At 49.3% G+C, this 27,980-nt stretch overlaps 2 protein-coding genes and 1 long non-coding RNA gene across 25 annotated transcripts; 1 reads left to right on the top strand and 2 right to left on the bottom strand.

Moving 5' to 3' along the window:
• Positions 1 to 17: 17 nt before the first annotated feature.
• On the bottom strand, positions 18 to 7,509 carry EBP (EBP cholestenol delta-isomerase). 9 transcript variants are annotated; one of them, XM_077988694.1, is made up of 6 exons: positions 7,436 to 7,509; positions 6,586 to 7,054; positions 5,271 to 5,893; positions 1,690 to 1,726; positions 1,436 to 1,566; positions 18 to 501 (listed from the first exon to the last, which is right to left on the bottom strand). In XM_077988694.1, the coding sequence occupies exons 3-6, from the start codon at positions 5,593 to 5,595 to the stop codon at positions 278 to 280; spliced, it is 717 nt and encodes a 238-aa protein (XP_077844820.1). In that variant the 5' UTR covers positions 5,596 to 5,893; positions 6,586 to 7,054; positions 7,436 to 7,509; the 3' UTR covers positions 18 to 277. The 9 variants fall into 9 exon arrangements, with proteins under 9 accessions (XP_077844820.1, XP_077844819.1, XP_077844822.1 ...); XM_077988693.1 differs by having other exon boundaries at positions 5,271 to 5,858; positions 6,625 to 7,054; XM_077988696.1 differs by having other exon boundaries at positions 5,271 to 5,867; positions 6,630 to 7,054.
• Positions 7,436 to 10,563, top strand: LOC144338593 (uncharacterized). Its single transcript, XR_013412839.1, has 2 exons — positions 7,436 to 9,387; positions 10,457 to 10,563. It is a non-coding gene; the product is annotated as an uncharacterized LOC144338593 (long non-coding RNA).
• On the bottom strand, positions 8,542 to 20,414 carry PORCN (porcupine O-acyltransferase). Of its 15 annotated transcripts, none has more exons than XM_015127358.3 (16): positions 20,277 to 20,414; positions 19,715 to 19,956; positions 19,425 to 19,597; positions 17,918 to 18,110; positions 17,469 to 17,512; positions 16,898 to 17,079; positions 16,687 to 16,817; positions 16,554 to 16,571; positions 15,262 to 15,276; positions 15,038 to 15,163; positions 14,779 to 14,879; positions 13,606 to 13,682; positions 13,446 to 13,509; positions 13,254 to 13,339; positions 12,097 to 12,207; positions 8,542 to 8,968 (listed from the first exon to the last, which is right to left on the bottom strand). In XM_015127358.3, exons 2-16 carry the CDS (start codon positions 19,885 to 19,887, stop codon positions 8,867 to 8,869), a joined length of 1,596 nt encoding a protein of 531 aa, XP_014982844.1. In that variant the 5' UTR covers positions 19,888 to 19,956; positions 20,277 to 20,414; the 3' UTR covers positions 8,542 to 8,866. The 15 variants fall into 15 exon arrangements, with proteins under 15 accessions (XP_014982844.1, XP_077844806.1, XP_077844804.1 ...); XM_077988680.1 differs by having other exon boundaries at positions 17,918 to 18,039; XM_077988678.1 differs by lacking the exon at positions 15,262 to 15,276.
• Between the last annotated feature and the right edge of the window lie 7,566 nt (positions 20,415 to 27,980).

The raw sequence follows: 27,980 nt of genomic DNA, 5'->3' as shown, positions 1-27,980 counted from the left end.
TTAAGGATCTCTCAGTGTTAAGAGTCAAGGTCTTTTATTTCCTGATTTTAAAAATTGTCACCATCATAGACCTCCTGGCTTCTCTTGTATCTGTGTCCTAATGACTCCCAGCAGTGCCTTCAAACAGCCCCTTTATTCCCCTTCTTGTGCCCACCCATGAGCCTGAGTGTGAAAGATCAATTAACTTTGTCCCTCCAAACTGTGGGAGCAGGACTAGACTCTTCTGGCAGGCGGAGAGCTCCTCCTCGGCCAGTGTTCGAGCCCGGTCCACCACTCCTCAGTTCTTCTTGCTCTTGGCTTTTGTGGCCTTGGCATCCAGCATGCTCTGGGCATGAGTGAGGTGCTTCACAGCATCAAGCACAAGGACTCCAGGCAGCACCAGCCACAGGGCATTCATGAAGACAAAGTAAAACCAGAAGTAGAGAGGGTGGCCCAGCTCCCCGTGCTGGAATCCATCACGGTGCTCCGTCAGGAAGTAGAGCACATCCCCATAGATCTGGCCTGTGGGCGGCAGGAGGGGAAAGAGAAGCCCCAGTGAGGAAGGTAACAGTTTCCCCAATTCTCTATTCCAAGGCACTTTCCAAGTCATCATTCAAGGTCTCAGAGTTAAGTATTCTGAAATCATAGAGCTGAAAATCCGAGAAATCAGAAAAGTGAGATTCCAGACACCAGAGAGCTAAGAATTTCAGAACTCAGGAAAGCTCACACCTTCAGATTTAAGGAAGTTCAAAATCCTCGAATCCAAGACAGCTTAGGATTCTGGGACTAAAGATAACTCCTATCTCTAGAACTAAAGAAAGCTAACAATTTAATAACACAAGATGACTGAGGCTGGGAACAGTGGCACACGCCTGTAATCCCAGTACTTAGGGAGGCCAAGCCAGGAGGATTGCTTGAGCTCAGGAGCTTGAGACCAGCCTGGGCAACATGGCAAAACCCCATCTCTACTAAAAATACAAAAATTAGCCAGGCACGGTGGCACATGCCTGTAGTCCCAGCTACTCAGGAGACTGAGGCAGGAAGATCGCTTGAGCCTGGGAGGTGGAAGTTGCAGTGAGCCCATAGCACTCTGGCCTGGGTGACAGAGCCAGACCCTATTTTAAAAAAAGATGACTGAATCTTACATGAAGGGATCTCAGAGTCCTGATCCTGGAGGTTCCAGGTGCTTCTTACCACCCTGGGCCACCTCATGTAACCTTCACAAGAGACTCTGTGATGGAGAAGGAGGAGGAGGAAGAAAAATGAACCCTCCCCACCTGAGAGTACAGGCTCAGAGAAGGGCATGGCTGTTCCAGAGCCTCAGGAGGTTTGTCATTCAGTCTGACTCACCCCTGGAAGGGCACCATTGAGATCCTACCCACAGGGATGCACCTGTGTCTGTGGATTCCCATCAACCCCTCTAGTGCCCAGTGCCCCTCTAGTGCCCTCTCCTTACCCACAGAGACCACAAGCTGTAGAACGAAGCGGAGAGGATGCTGGCGGAGAAAGGCGATCACCACCCACAGGCTGAGTGGTCCCCACAAGCAAGCTGTGATGGTTTCCATGCACACTGTGAAGTTGTCAGCCCTGCAGGAGAAAGCATGAGGGGACACTGGCATCGGCTTGCTCTTCCTACAGGTTACCCCATTAGGGTAACTTACCACCCACCAAAACCAATGCCAGTCTCCACTGACAGAGGCAAACACTTACAGGATGTATCGGCTGTCTCCCTTGGCATACTCTTTCCCTGAAGAAAAGAAGAGAGAGACATGAAGAATAAAGGCAGGGAAAGGAACACACATTTGTGACAGCTGGGGGTCCCTGCAAGAAGACAGACTTCATAACCTTCCCATGCGTCTGCTTCCTCATCTGTGAAATGGGGTAACTGTTTGGATTCTAGTGGTTTATTTATCTAAAACAAGGTAATATGTGTAAAGCCTGACACAAAACAGTGTGGCTGTGATTGGTACTCAAGAAATGTGTGTGGCATAAAAGGAGGCAAGTGTAGATAATGGAGTGAGTGAAGTAGCCAATGAGAGAGAGAGAATGTAGGTGAACAGAGGAGTGAATAAAAGAGTGAGCAGAGAATCAGTAAGAAAAAGACTGCCGGGTGCAATGGCTCACGTCTGTAATCCCAACACTTTGGGAGGCTGAGGCGGGAAGATGGCTTGCATTAAGGAGTTCAAGACCAGTCTGAACAATATAGTGAGACCCCCATCTCTACAAAACATACAAAAATTAGCTGGACGTGGTGGCACGTGCCTACAGTCCCAGGCTGCAGTGGGAGGATGTCTTGAGCCCAGGAGGTTAAGGCTGCAGTGAGCTATGATAGCACCATGGTGCTCAGCCTGGACAACAGGGTGAGACCCTGTCTCAGAAAAAAAAAAAAAAAAAAAAGAAAGAAAAAGACCATCCAATATAAAAACAGGCAGAAGACTTGAATAGGTTCTTCACAAAGAGAATTTCTAAATGGCCAATAAGTATATGAAAGATGTTCAAACTTCCATTAGTCACTAAGGAAAAGCAAATTAAAACCATAATGAGATAGCACTCACATCTACTGGAATGATTGAAATTTAAGAAACATCTGACCAGCCAGGTGCAGTGGCTCATGCCTGTAATCTTTTTTTTTTTTTTTTTTTTGAGATGGAGTCTCACATGTCGCCCAGGCTAGAGTGCAGTGGCGCGATCTCAGCTCACCACAACCTCCACCTCCTGGGTCCAAGCAATTCTCCTGCCTCAGCATCCTGAGTAGCTGGGATTACAGGCACCTGCCACCATGCTGGGCTAATTTTTGGATTTTTAGTGGAGATGGGATTTCACTATGTTGGCCAGGCTGGTCTCAAACTCCTGACTTCAGGCGATCTGCCCGCCTTTGCCTCCCAAAGTGCTGGGATTACAGGCATGAGCCACTGCACCCAGCCTTGTTTATAATGGCAGAAGATTGAGGGAAAATGCCCATCAATACCAGACAAGTCAAGTAACTGTATAATGTCCATGCTTCAAAAGTTCTTTATGAAATCATGAGGAGTGACCTCATTGAAAAAAGCAGCCGGGTGTGGTGGCTCACGCTTGTAATCCCAGCACTTTGGGAGGCTGAGGTGGGCAGATCACTTGATGCCAGGAGTTGGAGAACAGCCTGGGCAACAAAGTGAGACCCCGTCTCTTAAAAAAAAAGTTGTTAAAAAAAATAACTTGGTGGGGTAACACATACCTATAATCCCCGCTACTAGGGAGGCTGAGGCAGGAGCATTGCTTGACTGCCCAGGAGTTCAAGGCTGCAGTGAGCTATAATCATGCCACTGCACTCTAGCCTGGGTGACAGAACAAGACCCCGTCTCAAAAAAGAAAATGGCTTCTTTGGTTTTCTTGTAAGGAAAGAAAGAAAAAGAGAAAAGATTAGAAGTATATATAGCACATGGCTGGGCGCAGTGGCTCATGCCTGTAATCCCAACACTTCGGGAGGCCAAGGCGGGCGGATCATGAGGTCAGGACGATGGAGACCACCCTGGCTAATGTGGTGAAACCCCGTCTTTACTAAAAATACAAAAAATTAGCTGGGCATGGTGGTGTGCGCCTGTAGTCCCAGCTACTTGGGAGGCTGAGGCAGGAGAATGGCATGAACCCAGGAGTCAGAGCTTGCAGTGAGCAGAGAGTGCACCACTGCACTCCAGCCTGGGCGACAGAGCGAGACTCTGTTTCAAAAAAAAAAAAAGACGTATATATAGCACGTTACCATTTGTGTAAAATGGGGAAAGTGCAAATAATGATAATAATAATAATAGTGAACAGTTACATGGCAACCACTGTTTGCCAAATACTGTTCTAAGTACCTTACATATATTACTATTATCCCCCTTTTACAATTGAGCAAATTGAGACTTATGTGTATAAATAAACTGAAAAGAAACATAAACAACTATCAACAGTGCCTAACAGTATTTGGGGACACTTGGTGGATAGAAAGCAGATTTTCACTGCAAATCTCTTTAAATGTTTTTTTGACCCATGTGAATATATATGCAACAAAAAAGTTAAATAATGCTGGGCACAGTGGTGCGCACCTGTCATCCCAGAATGTTGGGAGGCTGAGGTGGAAGGATTGCTTGAGCCCAGGAGTTAAAGAACAGCCTGAGCAACATAACAAGACCCCGTCTCTACAAAAAAGTGAAAATATTAGCCAGGCATAGAGGTGTGCACTTATAGTATAGTCCCAGCTACTGCAGAGGCTGAGGCAAGACAATTGCTTGAGCCCAGGAGTTAGAGGCTGCAGTGAGAAATCATCATGCCACTGCACTCCAGCCTGGGCAACACAGCAAGACCTTGTCTCAAAAATAAGTTATCTACCAGTTTTGGAGGAGAAGGGCAAAAAAAAAAAAGAAGAAGAATACAAGAATACATAATAATTTTTTTTTTTTTAAGACAAAGTCTCACTCTGTTGCCCAGGCTGGAGTGCAATGGCATGGTCTTGGCTCACTGCAACCTCTGCCTCCCAGGTTCAAGCAATTCTCCTGATTCAGCCTCCCAAGTAGCTGGGACTACAGGCGTGTGCCACCACACCCGGCTAATTTTTGTATTTTTAGTAGAGATGGGGTTCACCATCTTGGCCTGGCTGGTCTTGAACTCCTGACCTCGTGATCTGCCTGCCTCGGCCTCCCAAAGTGCTGGGATTACAGGCGTGAGCCACCGTGCCTGGCTAATTTTTGTATTTTTAATAGAGATGGGGTTTTGCCATGTTGACCAGGCTGGTCTCAAATTCCTGACCTCAAGTGATCCGCCCGCCTCGGCCTCCCAAAGTGCTGGGATTATAAGCGTGAGCCACCGTGCCCAGCCTATAATAAATTGTTTAGGCCGGGCGCGGTGGCTCAAGCCTGTAATCCCAGCACTTTGGGAGGCCGAGACAGGCGGATCACGAGGTCAGGAGATCAAGACCATCCTGGCTAACATGGTGAAACCCCATCTCTACTAAAAAATACAAAAAAAAAACTAGCCGGGCGAGGTGGCGGGCGCCTGTAGTCCCAGCTACTCGGGAGGCTGAGGCAGGAGAATGGCGTAAACCCGGGAGGCGGAGCTTGCAGTGAGCTGAGATCCGGCCACTGCACTCCAGCCTGGGCGACAGAGCCAGACTCCCTCTCAAAAAAAAAAAAAAAAAAAAAAAAAAATTGTTTAAAAGGTTAAATAAAAATTTAAAATAAATCAATGGAAGAAGAATAGGTGGATAGGTAAACATGCAAGCCAATCCCTGCCCAGCAAATCCCATCCCACAGCACATGAAAAAACTCAGGACTCACAGAGTTGAGATAAGAAGGCTTGGTCTCCAAGCAGGTCCTCATAGTAGAGAATGAACCAGCCCTCGATCACCAGGTGAATGAACCCACACACTGCAAACCAGCACAGGGACAGTCGCCGCCAAGTCCCCAGTGGGACAACCGCAGCACGACCCGACAACAGCCATGTGGTCACGACTAAGACCCCTGTGACAGAGAAGAGGCCAGCCAGTATATGCCAGGTGGGGTGGTCATTAGGTACAAAGTTGTCCAGTCTTAGGTGCTGAGGCCAGTATGGGTGCAAAGGGCCCGCATTGGTAGTCATGTCTTTGTGGGCTGATGGCTGCATGTGGATAGGCAGGAAGTTGAAGGAAAAAAAAAAAAAAAAAAAACAGGGAACAGAAACACCTGGACAAATAGAAAGCACAGAATGAGATAATAAAATCTAATTCAAATAGTTTACTATCATAAGAAATGTAAATGGATCGAATTTACCAGTTAACAGACAGGACTGTAACACTTCTAATTACATTCCGTTTTGTTTTGTTTTGTTTTCAGATGGAGTCTTGCTCTGTCTCCCAGGCTGGAGTGTAGTGGTACAACCTCGGCTCACTGCAACCTCTGCCTCCCGGGTTCAAACGATTCTCCTGCCTCAGCCTCCCGAGTAGCTGGGACTACAGGTGCCTGCCACCACGCCTGGCTAATTTTTTTGTATTTTTAGTAGAGACGGGGTTTCACCGTGTTAGCCAGGATGGTCTCAATCTCTTGATCTCGTGATCCACCCGCCTGGGCCTTCCAAAGTGCTGGGATTACAGGTGTGAGCCACCGCGCCCGGCCTACATTTTGTTTTAAGACCATGACTAAAGGCCAGGCACTGTGGCTGGTAATTCCAGTGTTTTGGGAGGCTGATGCAGGAGCAGCACCTGAAGCCAGGAATTCAAGTCCAGCCTGGGCAACTTAGCGTAACTCTTCTCTCTAAAAAAATAAAATCAGTCGGGTGTGGTGACAAACGCCTGTAGTCCCAGCTAGTAGGTAGGCTGAGGCAGGATCGCTTTGAGCCCAGGACTTCAAGGCTGGAGTGAGCAGTGACCACATCACTGCACTCCAGCCTGAGACTCTGCCTCTAAAAAAGAAGGCCCGGCGTGGTGGCTCACGCCTGTAATCACAGCACTTTGGGAGGCCAAGACGAGTGGCTCACTGGAGCTCAGGAGTTCAAGACCAGCCTGGGCAACATGGCGAAACCCCATCTCTACTAAAAATACAAAAATTAGCCGGGTGTGGTGGCGTGTGCCTGTAGTTACAGCTATTCAGGAGGCTGAGGCAGGAGAATCGCTTGAACCTGGGAGGCGGAGGTTGCAGTGAGCCGAGATCAGGCCACTGCACTCCAGCCTGGGCGACAGAGCAAGACTCTGTATCAAAATAAAAAAGAAAAGAAAAAGAACGTAACTGAAATATAAGGCCACAGAAAGACTGAAAGCTTGTTCCAGCCCTCTAGGAGCCATATTATGATGTGGTAGAAACAGTCCTGGTCTCAGCCCTCAGGGGTCAAAGTCTGGTGGGAGGCACATGGGAACAACACCTGATCCCAGCTCTCCCTGGTCAGTCTGGCGAGGGATATACAGGACCAGTCCTGGTGTCTTCATTCAAGGGTCACAAACTGCTCACGACCACCAAACCCAGTCCTGTGCTCCGGGGTCACGGTTTGGTAAGAGACACAGGAACCAGGCGAGGTCCCGTTGCACAGGTCAGCGTCTTGCACCGTTCAACAAAAAGCTATTCCCTCCCCGACGCAGTTCTGAAAACTGAGGCTGGGGGACAGAGGAAAGAAAACGAATCAGAGCTACAACCCTCGGTGCCAGCGTTTGGAAAGCCAGAGCCTCCCCGCGAGAGCATGCAACGCCGTCAACCTGCACGGAAGAGACGGATTTGGAAAGGGCGGTGTCTGGCGTGCAGCGCTAGAACGGAACACAAAGCCCGAACCAGAACCCTCCAATCCCGCTGCCCAATGAGAAGGCGGATCTTCTGTCGTCCGGACAACCGTGCGGTAGCTGGGGGTCTAGCTCAGGCGCCAGAGGGCGGTGGGGGGGTGGGGAGGGTGGCAAACGGTCTCGCGCTGGCACGCCAAGGGCTGGCCGCGTAGCCGGGGAGAGCTAGGGGAGGGAGCAGGGGGCCGGGTGGAGGGCACTCACCCAGCCGCGCGATGGCAGCGGCCTCCGACACGGGCTCCGGGACCTCTCTAGGCTGGCTCTCGCGCTCTGTCACTTCCCCAGTTCGGGCTCATCCCCTCTTGGGTTCTCTTGCCTGACGGAGCGGGCCAATGGTGAAGCGAAGAAGACGGCCCATGCCGCTCCCAACCAATGGGCACTCTCTGTGTGCCGCTGGCCCCGCCCCCACGCGTGGCGCCATTTTCACCTGAGTCAGGTTTGGGGTGGAGACTGGGGCGGGCCAAGGTTAGTGGGCGTTTTGGATCCGTAGCCACTTTGCTTCGAGTCCTGGCTTCAATTTCCTCATTCCCTTATCAGTCGATCAAAACAGGGACTCATTAAGGTGTGTATCCTCTTCTTCCGCTGGTGAAATTAGCGTTGCGTTGCATCCTTTCACCTCCGCCCTTTTCTAAGTAGAGTAACCCTCAGCATGATGCAAAGAAACTGTTACAGGAAGATCACATGCTATACACTGCAACCACCCCCTCCCCAGCTCTTCAGTGCTCAGAACTCCTCAGTCCTAATAGCAGCGGTCATTCTCTCTTCTCCCGACCTCAGGTCAGAAGAATGAATCAGAACCCAGGCCTCTCAGTCCTACTGACCAATTGGCATGAAGACCCTCAATCTCCGTGTGCCAGTTCTAAAAAGCCAATCAAACGCCTAACCACTAGTGGGTCCCCAGATGGAGCAATCAATCAGAATCCAGACCCATCCCAGACCTCCCATCCAATTAGAACCCACAACCCTCAGTCCTAAGGACAAATAGGCACCAACCCTTCATCTCTCTTGCTTTCTCTCCTCTGTGTCCCACTCAGAGCAACCAATCAGAATGGGGATCCTTCAGTTTTCCAGCCAATCAGGCCTCCCCCACATCCAACTATGCAATCTGTCCCTGCCCTAATCAAACCAAGCAGGACCAGGATCTTGCCATCTTCAGGCTCTTCATCTAATCAAACAATCATAAACTAACCATGAACCAATCACAGTCTGCTCTCTCTTCATGGTTTCCAGCTTCCAAACCTTTATCCATGCTGTGCCCCCTTCCTCACTCACTCCTATTCGCCTCTGAGCAGTGAAGAAGAAGCCTACTGTATATTTCCTACTTTTATTTGACAATAACAAATTGTATATAAAAAGGAAGAAGGAAGGCGAGGAGGCCCTGGATCTCCCCCTCTCTGTTTCCCCAAGCATCCCCCACCCCTAGGCCCCAACAGGGACCACCCCCTTCCCGCCTTGTGGTGGGGTGGGGATTGACAGGCATGGAAATGGTGTGATTTGTGTGTGTGTTTGTGTGTTGAGTTGTTGGGGGTCAAGGATGGAGGGGGTCAGGGAGTAGAGAGAGGGCCTTCCCTCATCCCCCATCAGTGGCACCCTGAAAGGGGTCTTAAGAGGGTTATGAGGGTCCACAGATGTGCCTCAGCCTATGAGACGGTAGAAGATCCAGCATCCAAAAGTGACCCAGTGACTGGCCCAGCTGAGCTCTGACCACTTGTGGACAGTGTATGCCATGCCATAGCCCTGTGGGAGAGAAAGAGGTGATGGTCCCACTTAACAAGGACAAAGAAGTTCTCAGGAAAACCCATCCTTTGCCCAAGGACATTTCTGTGATGCTCTAGGTGAGGCCCCACAGAAGGGCCTAGGTACATATGAAAGGTGACCAGATATAGTTTTTGTCTTCTTCTTTAAAAATCATTTTAAAAACAAAGTGATCCCATTCTCTGACCTGTTATCTCCCTAATATATAAAGAGCTCCTAAAAATCAATTTTTTGGAAAGAAAAATTGCCAGAGAAGGTGAAATAATGGGTCATTCCAGTAAAGGAAAAACAAATGGCTCTTAAACATATGAAAAGATGCTCAGCCTCATTCATAATCTTCCTCATTTTATTTAGTTTCTTTTTGAGACAGGGTCTCATTCTGTCACCCAGGCTGGAGTACAGTGGCACGATCTCAGCTCACTGCAACCTCTACCTCCCGGGTTGAAGCGATTCTCCTGCCTTAGCCTCCTGAGTAGCTGGGATTACAGATGCTGCACCACCATGCCCAGCTAATTTTTGTACTTTTAGTAGAGATGGGGTTTCACCATGTTGGTCAGGCTGGTCTCGAACTCCTGACCTCAAGTGATCTGCCCGCCTGGGCGTCCCAAAGTGCTGGGATTACAGGCATGAGCCACCCCGCCCGGCCATCTTCTTTATTGAAGTGGCAAACATATCCAGGAAGCTTGAGAGGCACTCTGTACTGGTGGGGCAGCAGGCACGTTCAGGCATTGCTGGTGGGAGAGCACAAAAGTACTACTCCATTGAGACTATCAGGAACAGATCCTACAGATCTGTCTGCACCTGTGTGGATCCACGTGGGTACAGAGTTCCTGCTGCAGCATCACTTGCAATAGGAAAGGACTAGAAATCACCTGATGTTCACCAATAAGAGAAAAATTAAACTGTGTCACTTCCTCATAGTGGAAAAAATGAATGAGGACACTATATTCTGATGTGGAAGATTTTCAAAAATTGCAGAACAGTATCATTTGTGTGTTATCTTTAGGGTAAAAACTGGCAAGGGGGTAGAATTAAAATATATTTTTATATTTGTTTGATATGTTTAAATTTTGGAAAGATATTTTAATAAAAGGATAAAAGTGGGCTTGGTGCGGTGGCTCATGCCTGTAATCCCAGCACTTTGGGAGGTCAAGGTGGGTGGATTACCTGAGGTCAGGAGTTTGAGACCAGCCTGGCCAACATGGTGAAACCCCGTCTCACCATGTAACCTGTAAGAGGGTAGCGGGCAGAGGGTGGGAGTAAGTCTTTTCTCTGAATATCTTGAATACTGTTTGGTTTTTGAACCATGTGATAGGCATTCACTATTTAAAAATATTTTAATGAAAACAAAACAAAAACTTTATTTAAAAAGAAGCAAAAAGCCAGGTGTGGTGTCATGCATCTCTAGTCCCAGCTACCTGGGAGGCTGAGATGGGTGGATTGCTCGAGTCTGGGAGTTTGAGGCTGCAGTGAGCTATGATTGTGCCACTTCACCCAGGCACTTCAGCCTGGGTGCCTGAGTGACAGAGTGAGACCATGTCTCAAAAAAAAAAAAAAAAAAAAAAAAAAAAAGCAAATCCCAGATTTTGCACACTTAACCTGAATTTAAAAACTTTTTTAATGTCAAAAAACATGAAGTTTTGTTTTCAACTGAAACCTAACTAAAGGAGAAGCAAAAACCTGGATTCTGCAAGAGCCATATGAATAAATGTTATTTTTAAATCGTTTTTAATTTAAAAAGGAGTAAAATCTGGAATTTGCATACTCAACATGAACAAAAATAGTGCATACATTTTAATGAAAAATTTTTAAAGTGCAGAATCCAGGGTTTGTACACTCAACCTAAGTAAAATAAAATACATATTTTTTGGCCGGGCGCCGGTGGCTCACGCCTGTAATCCCCGCACTTTGGGAGGCTGAGGCGGGCAGATCACCTGAGGCCAGGAGTTCAAAACCAGCCTGGCCAACATGACAAAATCCCGTCTCTATTAAAAGTACAAAAATTAGCCCAGCATGGTGGCACATGCCTGTAATCCCAGCTACTCAGGAGTCTGAGGCAGGAGAATTGCTTGAACCCAGGAGGTGGAGGTTGCAATGAGCCGAGATCGCACCATTGCACTCCAGCCTGGGCAACAAGAGCAAGACTCCATCTAAAATAATAATAATAATAATATATATATATTAATTAAATAAAACAAGGTGCTCATGCCTGTTATCCTAACACTTTGGGAGATTGAGGCAGGGGGATTGCTTGAGCCTAGGAGTTCAAGACCAGCCTGGGCAACATAGGGAGACACTGTCTCCACAAAAAAATTAAAAAAACATTAACCAGGCTTAGTGTCATGCACCTGTAGTCCCAGCTACTCAGGAGGTTGAGGCAGAAGGATGGCTTGAGCCCAGGAATGTGAGGCTGCAGTGGGCTGTGATCACGCCACTGCACTTTAGCCTGGTGACAAACCTTGTCTCAAAAAAAAAAAAAATTAAATAAGAAGTCTTGCAAATTCTACCTAAACGATAATGAAGTGAAATAATTAACACAAGTAAAACCTGGATTTTCCACTCCATCTCTATAAAATGAATTTTTTTTTTTGAGACAGAGTCTCGCTCTGTTGCCCAGGCTGGAGTGCAGTGGCATGGGCTCACTGCAACCTCCGCCTCCTGGGTTCAAGTGATTATCCTGCCTCAGCCTCCCGAGTACCTGGAATTACAGGTGCGCACCATCACGCCTGGCTAATTTTTTACATTTTTGGTAGAGACAGGGTTTCAAAGGGTTGGCCAGGCTGATCTTGAACTCCTGACCTCAAGTAATCCGTCTGCCACGGCCTCCCAAAGTGCTGGGATTACAGGCGTGAGCCACCATGCCCAGCCTAAAAGTAATTTTATAAGTAAAATAAATAAACATATTTTGCATACTTCATCCAAATAAAAGACCTAATAGTGTGACTCAAGCAGAGGGACTATGGGAAAGGACCGAGGAGCACTGGCTGCCCAGGCGAAGCAGCACAGTCTGAGGAGCTCAGGCTTCAGCTTCCCAGCCTTTGTCCTCATGGTTTCCCCCTGCCAGGTAGCGCCACCCTTGGTTAACCACACAGCCCAGGGCCCCACCTCACCTGCTCCTCTGTGGTGTCGTCCACATCGACATCAAACAGGGAGCCCAGGTAGGCCAGGTGGAAGATGGCCAGGGCTCCAAAGAGCAAATTTAAGGCTCGCACCCCCAGGCCCTGTGGGGGACAGATGGATATATTTGGCAACTGGACCTACTCACTGTGTCCCACCTCCTCCTTCGTGGGGGAGCCCAGGGGACACACAGGGCACAATGGGTTCCAGGACTGAGAATGCCCAGGGTACCCCCTGAGATAGGGAAGAGATGGTTCAGGGAGCCTCCTATGGGAGTACAGAGGCATCCAAGGATGAGGGTACTGTTCACAGTGAGGGCATCCTGGGTTGGGGAGCTTCGAGTCTCCAGGCAGAGGAGGAAGAGTGGCAGGGCTTTGAGTCGGGGCTTTATAGTAATGAACGGGAGTCGGGTGGGAGACAAATATAAGGTTGTCTGTACTTCTTATTGCAAACAGAATGAAAAACACAAAACCAAACCAAACCAAATCCTCACCATGACCTAGCAAGCCCATGCCTCCCACCCATCTCCCCTCCCCACCCTACCTCTGCTCAAGCCACACTGGCTGCCTTGCTATTTCTCAAAGATTCCAGGCCCTCTCCTACCTCAGGGCCTTTCCACTGGGTGTCCCTCTGCCTGGAACGTTTCCCTCTCTCACCTCCTTCGGTTAAAGGCCTCAAACGTCACCTCACCAGGGAGGCTTCTCTGACCTCCCTATTTCAAATGGAAATCACCCCCATAAAGGAATCACCTTTTCCTTACGCATTTTCTCCTTAGCACTACTTGCAATCTGACACACTATTATTAGACTTTACTGACTCATTTTTTATCTACTGTCTGCTGGGTTAAAATGCTTGTCCCATAGTGCTGGGACTTCGGTCTGTTTCGTTCACCATGTCTCCAGCACCTAGAGCACCAACAGGCACTCAACGGATGTTCATTGGGGGAAACAAATGCCAGGTGTGTATACAGCAGATGCTCGATAAATGCCTGTTAGGGAAACAGATGCTAGCGAATAGAGGAGAGGTTATGGGGATGGCTCAGGCACCAAAAGAAGAAGTTGGGCACCCTGAGACAGATACAAGGTAGAGACAGAAGGAACATTTTTGATGCGGAGTGTTGGGCACAAGGTTGCCCAGGCTGAACCCTCACCAAGCGATGCTGGTGTGAACAGTCTGGCGGGCACCGCTTTGACAAGACACAGGCACTGAGGATCCGAGCCAGGCGCTTCCGGAGGACTGGGGCAGTGGGGAGAGGTAAGGGGGTCAGGTTAGCCTCAGGGGAGGCTGGCTCCAGCCCCCGACCAACCTTCTATCCATCGGCTGAGCTGGGCCCTGCACTCACCATGCTCCACGTAAGTGATAAAAGCCAGGGATAGCAGGACCGCAGCCAGGTGGAAGCTGAAGCCCTGGGGGAGTGCAGGGGACAATGGAATGAGTGAGGAAGAGGCCCTGCCACCCACCCCCACCCAGCTTCCACCCTGATTCTGCTCCACCCTGCTCACATGTAGGAGGGCGCTGGCTGCATAGGTGACCAGGACAGCTGAGAAGGTCCCCAGGCGGAGAGCATTCTTGAAAACATCTGGAGGGGAAGAGATGTGGGACAAAATTCTCCTGAGAGTCCCCCAGCCCCTCCTGGAAGGCCATCGGCAGGATGAGAATACCCACAACCTGTTGGAGCCCCCAGGATAAAGTCCTTAGATGGCCTCAAACTTCACATGCCCGAAGCCCAGCTCCTGATCTTCCCCCGAGCCTGCTCCTCCCAGTCTCATCAAGTTCAGTCAATGTCAACTCTACCCTTCCAGTTCCTCAGGGCAAAAACCTGGGAATTACCCTTCATTTGCCCTCCCCAAACTCCCACATCCAAATTCAGCAAATCGTGTGAGTTCCACCTTCAGAATATGCCACAATCTGAGCTCTCCTCTCCACATCCACTGCCGCCACCACCATCACTGGCCTGGTGATGGCAGTGGCCTCCTCACTGCTGCATCCTTGCCCCCTCCCCTCAGTCTGTCCTCACAGCAGCCAGAGGGATCCTGTTGCAACCTGAGTCAGCCCAAGGCCCTCCTCAGCTTGGAGCCCTGCCGTGGCGCTCGTCTCTCTCAAAGAAAAAGCCAAAGTCCTCTCTGTGGCCCACGAGACCCTCCAGGCCCTCCCTGACCTCATTGCCTGCCACTGGCCCCTGGCTCACTCTGCTCCTGCCCCCGCTGGCTTTCTTGCTGTTCCCCATGCACCAAGCAAGTTCCCACCTCAGGACCTTTGCACCTGCTGTTCCCGCATCTGCTACATTCCTCCCCCACATATCTGCACTCCCTGCTCCCTCACCTGCCTTGCGTCTTTGCTCCAATGTCACCTCCTCGGGGAGACTTGCCCTGGCTAATTTTTTACAATTGCAATACCCCACCCTCCCCACTCCTATCTCCTGCCAGCACTCCTGGATCACCTTTACCTGCTTTATCTTTTTTTTTTTTTTTTTTTTTTACCATAGCACTTATCAACACCTGAGCTATTATGTATTTTTTTCTCTTATGTATCATCTGCCCCCCAGGAGAACTGCAGCTCCACAAGTGTAGGGATTTTGGGTGCTTAGCACACGGAAGGTGCTCAGTAAATGTTGTATGAATGTATGAAAGGGCCTGGATTACCAACATAGCTGGAGTGGTGACTTGGTGACTCACAGTTATTTAGCCAATAAGACATAGGCAGGTTCCAGCTCGTGACAACTTCCACCATTGACCGAGGCAGCTCCACATTCAGTGGCTTAGACACCGTCAGGTCCCTGTTGGCAGAAGAGATATGCACATCCATTTGGGATCTCAACTCATCTGACCACCACACTTCTGTCTTGGCTGTTCCCTCCCTGGGAGCACCCGCCCTCCTCCCTGCAGCTCCTCTAGGCAGCACCCTGTGGGAGAGGGGGTCCCCAAGCCCTCCCACCATTCCAGGTGATCCTTCTTCTCGGTAAAGCCAGCCCCCGCCAACGTGGCTGTGGCCTCGGACAGAAAGCCCACAAAATAGTTGCTGAAGTGGAAGGAGACAGCACTCTCGTAGGCTCGCAGCCACCTGGGGAGAAAGGGGCAGGGGTGAGAGGCATCACGTTCAGGTCCCAACATGATACCCCACCACATGTCAGCATCCTGGGCCCCGCTCTGTAGACTCACCTTACCATGGTGCCCCTAGGGCCCCCAGGGGTCAGGAAGGCAGCAGAGAAGAAAGAAAAGAGAGTCAGAGAGGCCCTGGAGGCTGGTCTGAATTGTTCAGACAAGACAGACGAAATGTAACCGCAAAAAAGGTGAACTATGATGGTCACACACAGACATCCACCCTCAGGCAGTTAGTCTTATGTGGCTCAAACGGATGCATGAGCTGTCCTATAATATGGCATGTCTTATAATATGTCCTATAATGTGGCAGGCTCACATGGCCAGACGGCCAAAGCCAGCCACCATCAGAGGCCCGACTTCACAGACCTGCACCCTCTAACAGCCAGACACAAATATCAGACTCCCAGCCTTGCAGTGCTCTAACCTGACTCAGTGACCATAGGACAGCCAAAAATCCCTGAGCGGGGCACAGAGAACATCAAACACCCTGCTATGCACACACACACACCCCCTACTAGTTGCAATCAGACATGGTCAAAAACAGGCAGCATCTTGCATTGGAAAAAGTATAGGTTCTGAAGTTAGGCCTGGGATTCATGCCTGGCTGCTTAGCTGGGTGACACTGGTCAAGTCACTTGACCTTTTGGAGACTCATTTGGCATTAGACCTAAACAGCAGTCAGGGAGTGGGGCAGGGGCCATACGACCAAAGAGCCCGATCAAACCCTATATTCAAACCAGAGGCAGTCAGTCCTGTAGGCTGGCACAGACCAGAGTTGGGTACAACCCCTCAGCTAGACAACACCAAGCCATCAGGCAAGGCAGACACACAGGCAGAGGTAGCCCATGAACTCCACAGACAGGCATATGACAAGCCACAGTCAGATCCACTCCTGGCCAAAGCTACAAAAAATCACAGATTTATCTTATCCAATGACAGCCACGCACCCTATCATTGACGGTACAGCCAGACAGCCACTCACAGGCTTACATTCTGGGGGTCAGTGGCCAATAGACAAACAACCCATACATATCCCTAGCCAGAGTCACTGACAGGTTAAAGTCACCCAACGAACACATACTTGTCACTCTCCATGACAGTTATGTGACTCGCTTCTAACAGCGAGACAGCTGAACAGATGGACAGCCAGACACATAGTATGTGTTGGAGTGTCAGTCATAGAGAGTCACAGAGCCAAGCTTGGTCAGCCAGCCAGCCAGCCACAGTCTCTGTCTAGTCATGGAGTTGACGGTCAGACACACTTGGACACACAGAACCCATTGGTCATGGGCTCTGCCCCCACTCACGTCAGCCCCACTCCACGCGCCCTCACACCTGCCCTCATTTACCTGGCTTTGCGTTTCTTGCTGTAGTAACAGAAGACAGAAAGAAGCATTAAGAGACAGGCTCAGAACTGGGGAAACCGTGGGTTCCTACCCAACCCCCTCATTGCTGGGCAGGGGCCTCAAAGGCTGTGCTCACTTGCGAAGGAGGCGGTCACCATCGAGGGGGATGAAGTACGGGAAGAGGTAGGGGCCCACGCAAGTGGACAGCACAAGGCACAGCAGGGCCAGTGCCAGGCTCCGGGCCACCTTCTGCAGCCATCGGCAGCTCTGTAGGGATCAAGGCTCCATGAGTGCTGCCCCAGGGTGGCTCCCACAGTCCCTGCCCACCCATCCACTCAGGACCTCACCAGTGGGCGGCCTTGGACAGCTTGTAGGTAGCTGTGGAAGGATATCCAGGGCCCGAACACGATGGTGCCCACGAAGTAGAGGTAGCCCATGAACTCCACCGGCGAGGGCACCGCACCCACCTCGCCCCGGTCCAGGTCAAAACCCAGAGACACCGCTTTCATGGCCACAATCATCTGGGCCCCTATGTATGGTGCCCATGGTCAAGTGGATGGGCAGAGAGCAGATCAGCATGGCAGGGAGCAGGTGCATCAGGTGAGATGTGGTAGGAAAAGGGGGCACAAGGATGGATAGGTGGGCATGGGACAGATAGGCAGGTGGGCAAGGAAGCCCAGGACAGATAGATGTCCTTACTCCAGAGAGTCAGGCACGTACATGACACGAGACAGACAGACTTCGGGAAAATGCACCGTGGAAAGAGACATGGACCCAAGGGTAATGTGAGGTCTGCATGTGCAGTGGGGTGGGCAGGTAAAAGCAGGGGAGGAAAGGCACAGGGTGGGGGCAGTTAGGAGACACGGAGTGGGGCAGGGGGGTTGGGCAGGTGAGAGGAGCAGGGGCAGGGCTACCTACCTCGCATCTTGTGCCATGTCACGGTGTCTACCATGTGCATCTCACTGAGGAAAAAGGTGCTGGTCTTGGTCCCATGACACTCATGGCCTCTGAGACCACGGGGGATGGGGGAAGGGGGGACCAAGGTGCCCAGAGGGTTCTGCCTCCTCCTATCCTACAAGAGTCTCATGGCAGAAAAATTCTCCCAGGCTTCCTCCTCCAGGGGGAGCCCATGCCCAACCTGTCCCTTACAGTCCTGTGAAAGGACAAATCTCCCAGATTCCCTTCTCCAGGGACACTCCACACCTTCCCTGTTCTGTTTCTCCTCATAGGCAAATGATTCTCCCAGACTCCCTTGTTTTTCCAGGGAATCTCACCACCCTCCCTGTCTTGGACAACTTCATCAGGGGCCTGGGGACCCGCCCACGCACTTCAGCCAACAGTGTGAGGATAAGGATGCACACTCATACCCCATGAGTAGGTAGATGAGGATGGTGACAGAGAGGAAGACGCCTCGATGGGAGGAATGTCGGCAGAGGAACAGCACGAGGTAGCACAGGAGGCTGAGCAGCACGACCCAAACCATGTGCAGCTGGAAGAAGTGGTAGAGGCTGAAGAACCCGCCTGCCACGGTGCTTGCATGCTTCAGGTAGGATGGCAACCCTTTGGGTGAAAGGGAGAAAGAAAGGGAGAGAAAGAACGAGAAAGAGAGAGAGAGGGAGTGGGAGGAAGGGAGGAAAGGAGGAAGGGAGGGAGGGAGGGAGGGAGAGAGGGAGAACAAGAAAGAGAAGGTTGGTGGGCTGGTAGGAAGGGGAGGATGACCTGGGCAGAGGGCGTAGCCAGGGCAAAGGCCTTCAGGCTGGAATGTAGTGGGATTGGAGGGGCCAAAGCAGGTGTTGGGGAGCTGGAGAGGGTGGCAGGGCCTGGGTTTAAAGAAAAGAAACATCTGTAAAGGGCATTTGGGGGACCCTGGAAGAAATTCAGATATCAATTTATATAGGATAACATTATTGTATCCAGATTCAATGTCTTGGGGGGTGATAGTGGAGGATGTATTTGTGGGGGATGATGTCCTTGTTCTCAGGGGCCACACACTGAGTACAGTGTCATGATGTCAGCAGGTTATTCAAGCAATTCAGGAAGATGATAGATAGATAGATGGATGGATAGATAGATAGATAGATAGATAGATAGATAGAGCCAGCTAATGTGGCAAGATGTTGACAGAGAATCTGGTGGTGCATACGTGGGTGCTCATTGTACTATTTTTTCAACATTTCAGTAGCTTTGAAATATTTCAAAATAATAAACCTGGGAAAAAATAGAACATCCATTAAAAAAAAAAAAAAGAAAAGAAAAAAGAAAGTGTAGAACCTTCGGATCTCAGATTTCCAGAAATCTCTGCCTCCTATAGGAATCTTGGGGACTTGGAATCTTTCATTAAGATACAGGCCTGCTATGACTGTGGAAACATTTCAGAATCCTAGAATCCAGAAAATGCATCATGCCCTGATTATAGAAATCCACAAACGCCAACATTTCAGAAGTCTAGAATGTGAGAATTTCAAATTGTCAGAATCTCCAAACCCTGTAATCACGGTACTTTGGGATTCCATAACCCTGTGACATCAGCATGGCAATGTCTTATAACCTTGGGATGTAGACATTTCAGAATCCCAAGATCCAAGAATCTCAGCTTTCCGGAATCCCAGAACCCAGGAATACTGAAGGGCATGGCTTGGCATGGCAGGATGTGGCTCGGTGTGGCGTGGCATGGTGTGGCTGGCATAGTAGGATGCAGTATGGTGGAATGGGGTTTGGCCTAGTGGGATGTGGTGGGGCTGAACGTGTTGGGGCCCAGCTTGGACATGCTGGGGCCTGGCAGGATGTGGCAGGGTAAGGTGTGGCTCGATACGGATGAATGTGGGAGGTCTGATATGGCCTGGCATGGTGGCGCACCGTATGGCAGGCACTTACCGAGCCTCCAGAGGAGGCGGCAGGCGAGGCAGATGGCAAGGAGCAGCCAGATCTGGTCAAGGCCCTGCTGGGCAGTAGGCAGGAGACAGCCTTGCAGTAGCTGCTGGAAAAATTCCTGGCGGCTGAAGGTGGCCATTGCGGACCCCCACGGATGGATGGCCAGATGGATAGATCTGTCAAAGCAGGGACACAGAGGGAGCGGGTGTCCGTGGGGCAGACCTCGCTTAAGGGATGGACTCCGACACTCACATTTCAGCTTGGGGCTGCCCAACCCATGTAAAGGCACGTACTGGAGGACTGGGGGAGGGTGTGAGAAGTCAGGTACATCAGACTGAGCCACCAGCTGTGTGCATGTGAGTGTTCGGCATGCACACGCACAGCCTGTGACCTGGAGTGAATGAAGGACCTCTGTCTCTCCAATGCTGTGAACAGTCCAGTCCGATGGTGATGGGATGGCATACATTTCAGGCCCATATATCAAATGGGGCGGGCGACGGGAAGGGGAATCCCTGGTTTCCAAGGTAGAGTCGCTCTGAGTGGAGGGCAGAGAGGGGGATTCTGTGACACTTGGGGGCCGTGTGCATCTCTCCTTGTATGGATGCAGCGGCGCGGGGCGGGGGTTTGTCCTGTATCCTCCGCGCGCCTCATCTCATCCCCACCCGGCGAGAGGCCGCCAACAAAGTCCTGCCCAGGTCTGGGGACTGCAAGGAGGTGGTGGCAGAGGACATAGCCGGAGGGAGAGTCGGAAAGGTGATGGGGAGGGGGTCCTAGCGCTCGCGCTACAGATCCACCCGGGGAGGCCGGCTCAGGGATGGGAGCTGGGGAGCCGCGTGCGCACTACTGGCGACCTACCTGGCAGGAAAGAAGCCGTGGTCCTGGGGACCGAGGACGCGCTGCCGCCGCCGCTGCCTCCTCCGGGCAGCCTCCCCCGCAGGCCGCAAGGCCGGGACCAGCAGCGGCTCCCAGGGCGGCGCGGCGAGCGGGCCCTTTAAATCCCGGGGCGGCCCGGCCGCCGGCTCGGCCAATGGGAGAGCGGGAGGGGGGCGGGGACGGGGACGCGGAGGAGGGGAGCAGGAGGATTGAGGGGAGCCGGGCGCGGGGGGACGTCGGCGCGCAGGACGTTCACGCCCGCACCTTTCCGGCCTGTGGCGGTTCCAGCCCCAGACCGTTTGCATCTGGAGGATTTCTGGCCATCCAAGAACAAACTTCCGAATCTCCAAATTTCCAAGCCTTGGAAGTGAGAAGGGAAGGATGGGGGTGGGAGGAGGGAAGCCGTTGCACCCCGAAATAGTCACCCGCGCAAGTCCTCTAAATACCGTGGTGTCCCTGTTTCACAGATGGGAAAACAAACCGAGATCTCTCCTTCTCCAACCTTTGAAAGAACCGAAGTAACTCCCAACCCTCCCCACCTCCTGGGACCGGCCGGCCAGGAACATTTATAAGTAATGACTGTGTCACCTAGGAACACAAATTAGGCTCCTGTGCTTCCCCTGGGGACGAGCTGTGAGTACTTGGCCTGTCGTCGTTGAGAAGTGATTTGCATGCTTAATTCCCCAGCAGACTCTTTGCTTCGAAGGTGACCCCAGCGACTAGTAAATGTTCTCTGTGAACTAGAGGGAGGCTAGTATGGAGCACTTAAAAGGGGGGGGGGGCATTTATAAAGCTCTTAAGGGCCAGGCTTGGTGGCTCACTCCTATAATCCCAGCACTTTGGGAGGCCAAGGGTAGGAGGATCGCTTGAGGTCAGGAGTTCGAGACCAGCCTGGCCAACATGGTGAAACCCCGTCGCTACTAAAAATACAAAAATTAGCCTGGCGTAGTGGCGCACGCTTGTAATCCCAGCTACTCTGGAGGCTAAGGCAGGAGAATCGGGAGGCGGAGGTTGCAGTGAGCCGAGATCGCACCATTGTGGGCTACAAGAGCGAAACTCCGTCTCAAAATAAATAAATAAATAAAGACTGGGAGTGGTGGCTCACGCCTGTAACCCAGCACTTTGGGAGGCCGAGGTGGATGGATCACCTGAGGTCATGAGTTCGAGACCAGGCTGGCCAATATGGCGAAACACTGTCTCTACTAAAAATACAAAAAGATTAGCTGGGCGTGGTGGCAGGCACCTGTAATCCCAGCTACTCTGGAGGCTGAGGCAGAAGAACCGCTTAAACCCAGGAGGTGGAGGTTGCAGTGAGCTGAGATCACGCCATTGCACTCCAGCCTGGGCGACAAGAGCAAAACTCCTTCTCCAAAATAAACAAACAAACAAGAGCGAAATTCCTTCTCTAAACAAACAAATAAATAAAGAAGAAAGCACTTACACTGGCCCCATCTGCATCTCTATCTGCACCAACACTAAAGATTTATGTAGCACCCACCTTCTACCTACCCTACTGCTGCAATTTCTAGGCATTCCACTTTGTACCTAGGCTGATGAAGGGCCTATTTTTCCAAAAGAGCACTTACTGGGCACTTACTGCACTGCATGCTTAGCTGTGACATGGAAGGGAGAAGGAAGCCCAGGTCAAGCTGGACTCCACCCTGACCTGGGCAGCCAACTGAAACAGAATTTAATCAGATTAACAATGGCCTGTATGGAGCTGGGCAAGTCATGTTCACTCACCCGTCTCCAGTGTCCTTTTCAGTTAAACAAAAGAGTGGGGTTGGCAGTTTTTTGCTGGGAAACACCAATGGTAATTGAAGAGAAATGTATGTTTTCTCTCTATTCAACATGAAGTTAAGTGGAGTTCTAGCTCATAAATTAGTATTCATGTATTACAAACAAAAAATATTTAATACGGTAAGAATATGTATGTATAAGGAATAATAGCTTAGACCAGATACACAAATATCAATTCTTTTCCTTAACAGCAGAATACAGGACGTACATTTTATGAATTAAATTTCATTTTAATTTTTTTCTCAGTTGTCAAACCCACTCAAGTTGAGTCAACAATGACCCACAGCACCTACCAGAAATACTTCCCTCAAATGCAAGACCTGGCATTTAAAACTGGAAGATTCTTACCACATGTGCTCCTGGGCTTCGCAGACTTGACTGTTTCCATCTAGGCTTTTGACGTGTGTCACAAAGAAGTAGGATCTAGATGTTAGGATATATAATGAACATCTACAAATCAGTCAGAAGAGGACAAACAATACACTTGGCAATAGACATTGGGTACAAATAGGTAATTCACAGCAGAAGAAACTTGAGAGATGGTCAATATGTATAATATATGAAAAGATAATCCAATCTCTTTACTTCTCGGGGAAATGTAAAATTAAAACAACAGTGAGATATAATACCATTTTACATCTACCAGATGTTGTGCTTCATATTTTTATCACTGGAGCTTAGTAGAGGGTGGACACTCAACAAATGTCTGTGGTCGTTCTGGGTTGTGGATTCTGGGGTGTTTTAAATGAGCTCTCCATAATTAAAGAGATGCAAATTAACAACAATGATATACTATTTTTCACTTATGGGACTGATAAGAATGCCAAGCCTTATAATGATAACATATTTACTCTCTCTCTGTCTCTGTCCTTCTGGTTTTTTTCTCTCCATATATGTACAGATGTAATTTATATATATATATACACATATATATGTGTATGTATATAAAATTTTTCTGAATGATACACAGTGATTTTTCTGAATTATTTGTTAGTGGTTGCAGATATGACACCCTTTTAACTAAATACTTCGGTATGAATTTCCTAAGAGCAAGGACTTTGTCTTTTTTTTTTTTAAGCATTGCTACCAGCATAGTATGAGGTTTCCATTGCTCCACATCCTCACAAATACTTGTTATCTGACTTTTTGGTTCTAGCCACCCTGGTGGGCATGTCAATAGTGTCCTTGTATAAGAAAAGGGAATCATAGGGTCACGAGATACATTCTGTTATCAGGTTTTTTTAGTCTCCTCCAATGTGGAACAATGTCTCCATCTTCACTTAACTTTCATGATCTTGATGTTTTGGGAGAGCACAGACCAGTTCTTTGGAAGAATGTCCTTCAATTTGGTTTTATCTGATGTCTCCTCATGATTAGATTTGAAATCTGCATTTTTGACAGGAATTCCACAGAAGTGACGCTGTGTTCTCAGCGTTATCAGGAGGCAGGAGGGTTCAGTTAGTCTCGAAATTGTTAGCATTGATCTTTTGGTTAAAGTGGTCTTCCAGTTTTCACCAGTATAAATTTACTATTTTTCCCTTTGTAATTTTTTTTTTTTTTTTTGAGACAGGGTCTTGCCCTATCACCCAAGCTTGAGGGCATTGATACAATCATGGCTCACTGCATCTTCGAACTCCTGGGCTCATGTAATCTTCAAGGACTACAGGTGTGAGTCATCATGTCCGGCTAATTTTTAAATTTTTTGTGGAAACAGTCTCGCTATGTTGCCCAGGCTGGTCTTGGATTCCTGGGCTTAAGCAATCCTCCTGCATTGGCCTCCCAAAGTGCTGGGATTACAGGCATGGTCCCCTTCTGTAATTAATAAGTAGCTTGTTGGGAGATACTTTGAGACTGTAACTCTGCAATTTTTTTTTAAAATCAAACTTTTACTCACTAGATTGATTGTTAGAGTCACACTAGATCTCGAAGAAAAATTATGAGAGCTCAAGGTCAAGAAAGGAAGGGAGGGGGGTTCCAGGTCACTCGCCTGACCTGGGCAAATCCATTGGTGGTTCTTGCCTGAAGCAATAACTACTCTGATGGTGGCCAAATAATGATTTTTCTTTTACACATATACCTGGGATTTTACTGTGAGGAAAAGCTTTATCTCTCTCTCTCTCTCTCTCGGACTTGTAAGATTCTTATTAAATTAAATTAATTAATTAATTTATTTATTGAAACGGAGTCTCGTTCTGTCACCTAGGCTGGAGCGCAGTGGCGCAATCTCCGCTCACTGCAACCTCCCCCTCCTGGGTTCAATGGATTCTCCTGCCTGAGCCTCCCGAGTAGCTGAGATTATAGGCACCCACCACCACACCTGGCTAATTTTTGTATTTTTAGTAGAGACGGGTTTCACCATGTTGGCCAGGCTGGTCTCGAACTCCTGACCTGAGGTGATCTGCCCGCCTCAGCCTCCCAAAGTGCTGGGATTACAGGCATGAGCCACTGTGCCTGGCCAGATTCTTATTTTGTTGATTGACTGATTGATTGTTAGGGTCTCACTGTGTTGCCCAGGCTGGAGGGCAGTGGCTCAATCATAACTCACTGCAGCCTACAACTCCTGGGCTCAAGTGATCCTCCTGCCTCAGCTTCCTGAATAGCTGGGGTTTTTAAAAATTCTTTTCTGGCCGGGCGCGGTGGCTCATGCCTGTAATCCCAGCACTTTGGGAGGCTGAGGAGGGTGGACGACCTGAGGTCAGGGGTTTGAGACCAGCCTGGCCAACATGGTGAAACCCCATCTCTACTAAAAATACAAAAAAATTAGCCAAGTGTGGTGGTGGGCGCCTTGTAATCCCAGCTACTCAGGAGGCTGAGGTAGAAGAATTGCTTGAATCCAGGAGGCAAAGATTGCAGTGAGCTGAGATCACCACTGCATTCCAGCCTGGGCAACAGAGCAAGACTCAGTCTCAAAAAAAGAAAATTCTTTTCTAGAGATGGGGTCTTGCTATGTTGCCCAGACTGTTCCTGAACTCCTGGCCTCAAGCCATCCTGCCATATCACAGAGTGCTGGGATTACAAGTGTGAGCCACCATGCCTGGCCCCACACTAGATCTCAAAGAAAAATTATGAGAGCTCAAGGTCAAGAAAGGAAGGGAGGGGGGTTCCAGGTCGCTCTCCTGACCTGGGCAAATGCAGAGGGAAATTGAGAGATGGGAATGAGGTGCTCCTGGTGACAGGGTCTGTGAGGGTGCACACTCCAGGACACAGCAGCTGGACAGGGAAGATGAGGCTCCTTTAAGCTGAGACCTCAGTGCATGAGCCTTCTTGACGGTAGCCCCGGTGTGGGGGTTCCTTTATCCCTCACCTCAGCCTGGGATCTCACTGCCCCATTCTACAGAGAGAATGGCAGGGCAGGGAGAGAATGAGGCCATCCTTCAGAGATGAGCATGTGCGTATCTTGCCAGGTAGTTCTGTGGCCTGTGCAGGGAGAACACTGTTGTAGCCGAGGTGAGCTTGGGGACGGGTTCTATGTCTGCTGGACATACCTCACCTTGGGACCAGCAGCCACAGTTTCCAGTTCCTATCCAGCTGCTAGCTTATGATGGGACTTTGAAGAAGTCAATCTGTCTAGACTTCGGTTTCTCCATCTGTTTAATGGTATTACTGATGCTCTAGACTCAAGGCCACTTAATTAGGAGTCTGTGGACTAGGGGCATGCAGAGATGGAGTTCCAAAGAGTCCTTGAGCTTGCAGCGAACTCTAGGTGCTGTCAAAATCCTCCAGCCAAAACCCCCCAGGAACACATGGGTGGTTGAACAAGTTGGGTTTATTGTCCATTGCAACAAGGGAGGGTGTACACTGTGGGGAACCATGGGGCATCTCAGTAAAAGGGAGTTAGAACTTATTATAGGATTGGGGCTTGTGTTCAGTGATTTGGGGGGTGGTTTAAGGAAGCAGGGCTTTGCTCTGGATAGGAAGTGGGGCTAATTCTATGATTGGATATCACAATAAATTTTATCTAGAAGGAGGACAGACTAACTAAAGTGGAGGCTAAAGTTGTTATTGGCCAAAAAAAAAAAAAAAAAAAAAAAAGTGCATTATATAGCCAAGTCAGGGGATATTTAGTCATTTCTGTGGTGACGTACTGATGACATACTGATCTTGTTTTTGTCTCGATCCATAACAATCAGAGTGGCCTTGTCTGATACTGATGTTTTGTGAAATTGTCCATGTTAACAGGAGGGCACTAAGGCCTAGCTGTGGGTAGCAAGCCAGCTCTGGGATGTCAGGGGCTGCTTGTCTTTCTCAGCATGTTCCTAGGGAGCGGGCTCTCAGCTTTCATCAGATTTTCTGGGAAATCTGGAATCTCACAGGGAATCAAATGTTTAGTCTCTAAAACCACTTGTAGCCAGACAGGTGCCGCCCATTTTACAGAGACTTCAACTGAGGCTCAGATGGGATAAGCAGCTCCTATGGCAATGTGAGGTCGTGTGTGTGTGTGTGTGTGTGTGTGTGTGTGTGTGTGTGTGTGTGGCGTAGGCAGCAGAGCCTGTGACAATGGTGAAATTAAATCACTCTGTAAAAAACAGTCTTTGTGAAATTAAATCCCTCAGTCTTAAAACCAACACAGACTATTAGATGTCAGCAAGAAAGACTGGTTTCTTTTGCAAAGATCAGCTTTTCTTATTTGTGCTTTTTAAAAAGTCGTTTTTACAACCCTGATGAGGGGGAATTTGACATCTAACAAAAATGCATGTTTTTCTTCTGCACCAGCACTCCCACTTCCAGCAATTTACCCTGAAGATACTCCCCCAAACAGTGAAAATACAAATGCACAAGGTTATTTATTGTGGCATGGTTTATAATTGCAAAATATTGAAAACAATATCACTTCCTATACATAGGCAGTGGCTGAATAAACTGTGGTGCAGTCACACAATGGAGTCCTAAGCAACTGTAAAATGATTGAGGAAGACATCTATGAACTGAGGAGGAATGATTTCCAGGACATACTGTTTTTTGTTTGTTTGTTTGTTTGAAACAGAGTCTTGCTCTGTTGCCTAGGCTGGGTGCACTGGCATGATCTCAGTTCACTGCAACCTCCACTGCCCGGGTTCAAGTGATTTTCCTGGCTCAGCCTCCCAAGTAGCTGGGACTACAGGTGCACGCCACCACACTGGGCTAATTTTTGTATTTTTGGTACAGATGGGGTTTCTCCATGTTGGCCAGGCTGGTCTTGAATTACTGACCTCAGGTGATCCTCCTGCCTCAGCCTCCCAAAGTGCTGGAATTACAAGCGTGAGCCACTGCACCCAGACAGGACATACCGTTTTTGTTTGACGGAGTCTTGCTGTTGTTGCCCAGGCTGGAGTGCAATGATGCGATTTCAACTCACTGCAACCTCCGCCTCCTGGATTCAAGCGTTTCTCCTGCCTCAGCCTCCTGAGTAACTGGGATTACAGGCGCCCACCACAACGTCCAGCTAATTTTTGTATTTTTAGTAGAGACGGGGTTTCATCATGTTGGTCAGGCTGGTCTTGAGCTCCTGACCTCAGGTGATCCACCCGTCTCGGTCTCTCAAAGTGCTGGGATTACAGGCGTGAGCCACTGCGGCCGGCCAGGACATGCTGTTAAGTGGAAAAAGCAAAGTGCAAAAAAGTAAATATAGGATGCAAGCATTCATGTAAGAAACAAGATGATATAAGAAAACATACATGCATTTGTTTATCTTTACAAAAAGAAACATTGGAAGGATAAAGCAGAAACTATTGAGATTGGTTTCCTAGAGGGAATGGATGAGAGGGATAGAACGGAGAAGTTACAGTGACATTTCTCTGAGTAGACTTTTTGGCCTAGTTCTGACTTTTGAACCCATCTTGTTTCAAATACCTTAAAAATAAATAAAATTAACAAGGATAGGGGAAATTACTATCAGTGGGGATGTAA

The sequence above is a fragment of the Macaca mulatta genome, chromosome X, assembly GCF_049350105.2.
Source record: "Macaca mulatta isolate MMU2019108-1 chromosome X, T2T-MMU8v2.0, whole genome shotgun sequence".
In the NCBI taxonomy this organism is placed as follows: Eukaryota; Metazoa; Chordata; class Mammalia; order Primates; family Cercopithecidae; genus Macaca; species Macaca mulatta.
Note: the sequence above shows the minus strand (reverse complement) of the source record. Positions and strands in the feature narration are given on the sequence as shown.

Excerpts from the sequence above, each read along its gene's own strand:
- EBP (XM_015127363.3), bottom strand. The coding sequence starts at position 6,889 with ATGAAGACACCAGGACTGGTCCTGTATATCCCTCGCCAGACTGACCAG. Across the intron at positions 5,655-6,825 it reads CCAGGGAGAGCTGGGATCAG|GTGTTTCTGTTCCCTGTTTT; the intron begins GTGTTGTTCCCA and ends CTATTTGTCCAG. Across the intron at positions 1,727-5,270 it reads AGCCTTCTTATCTCAACTCT|GGAAAGAGTATGCCAAGGGA; the intron begins GTGAGTCCTGAG and ends TCTTTTCTTCAG.
- PORCN (XM_077988677.1), bottom strand. The coding sequence starts at position 19,887 with ATGTATGCCATCCCATCACCATCGGACTGGACTGTTCACAGCATTGGA. Across the intron at positions 16,818-16,897 it reads CTGTCCAAGGCCGCCCACTG|AGCTGCCGATGGCTGCAGAA; the intron begins GTGAGGTCCTGA and ends TGATCCCTACAG. Across the intron at positions 13,510-13,605 it reads CAGCCAGCGCCCTCCTACAT|GGCTTCAGCTTCCACCTGGC; the intron begins GTGAGCAGGGTG and ends GCACTCCCCCAG.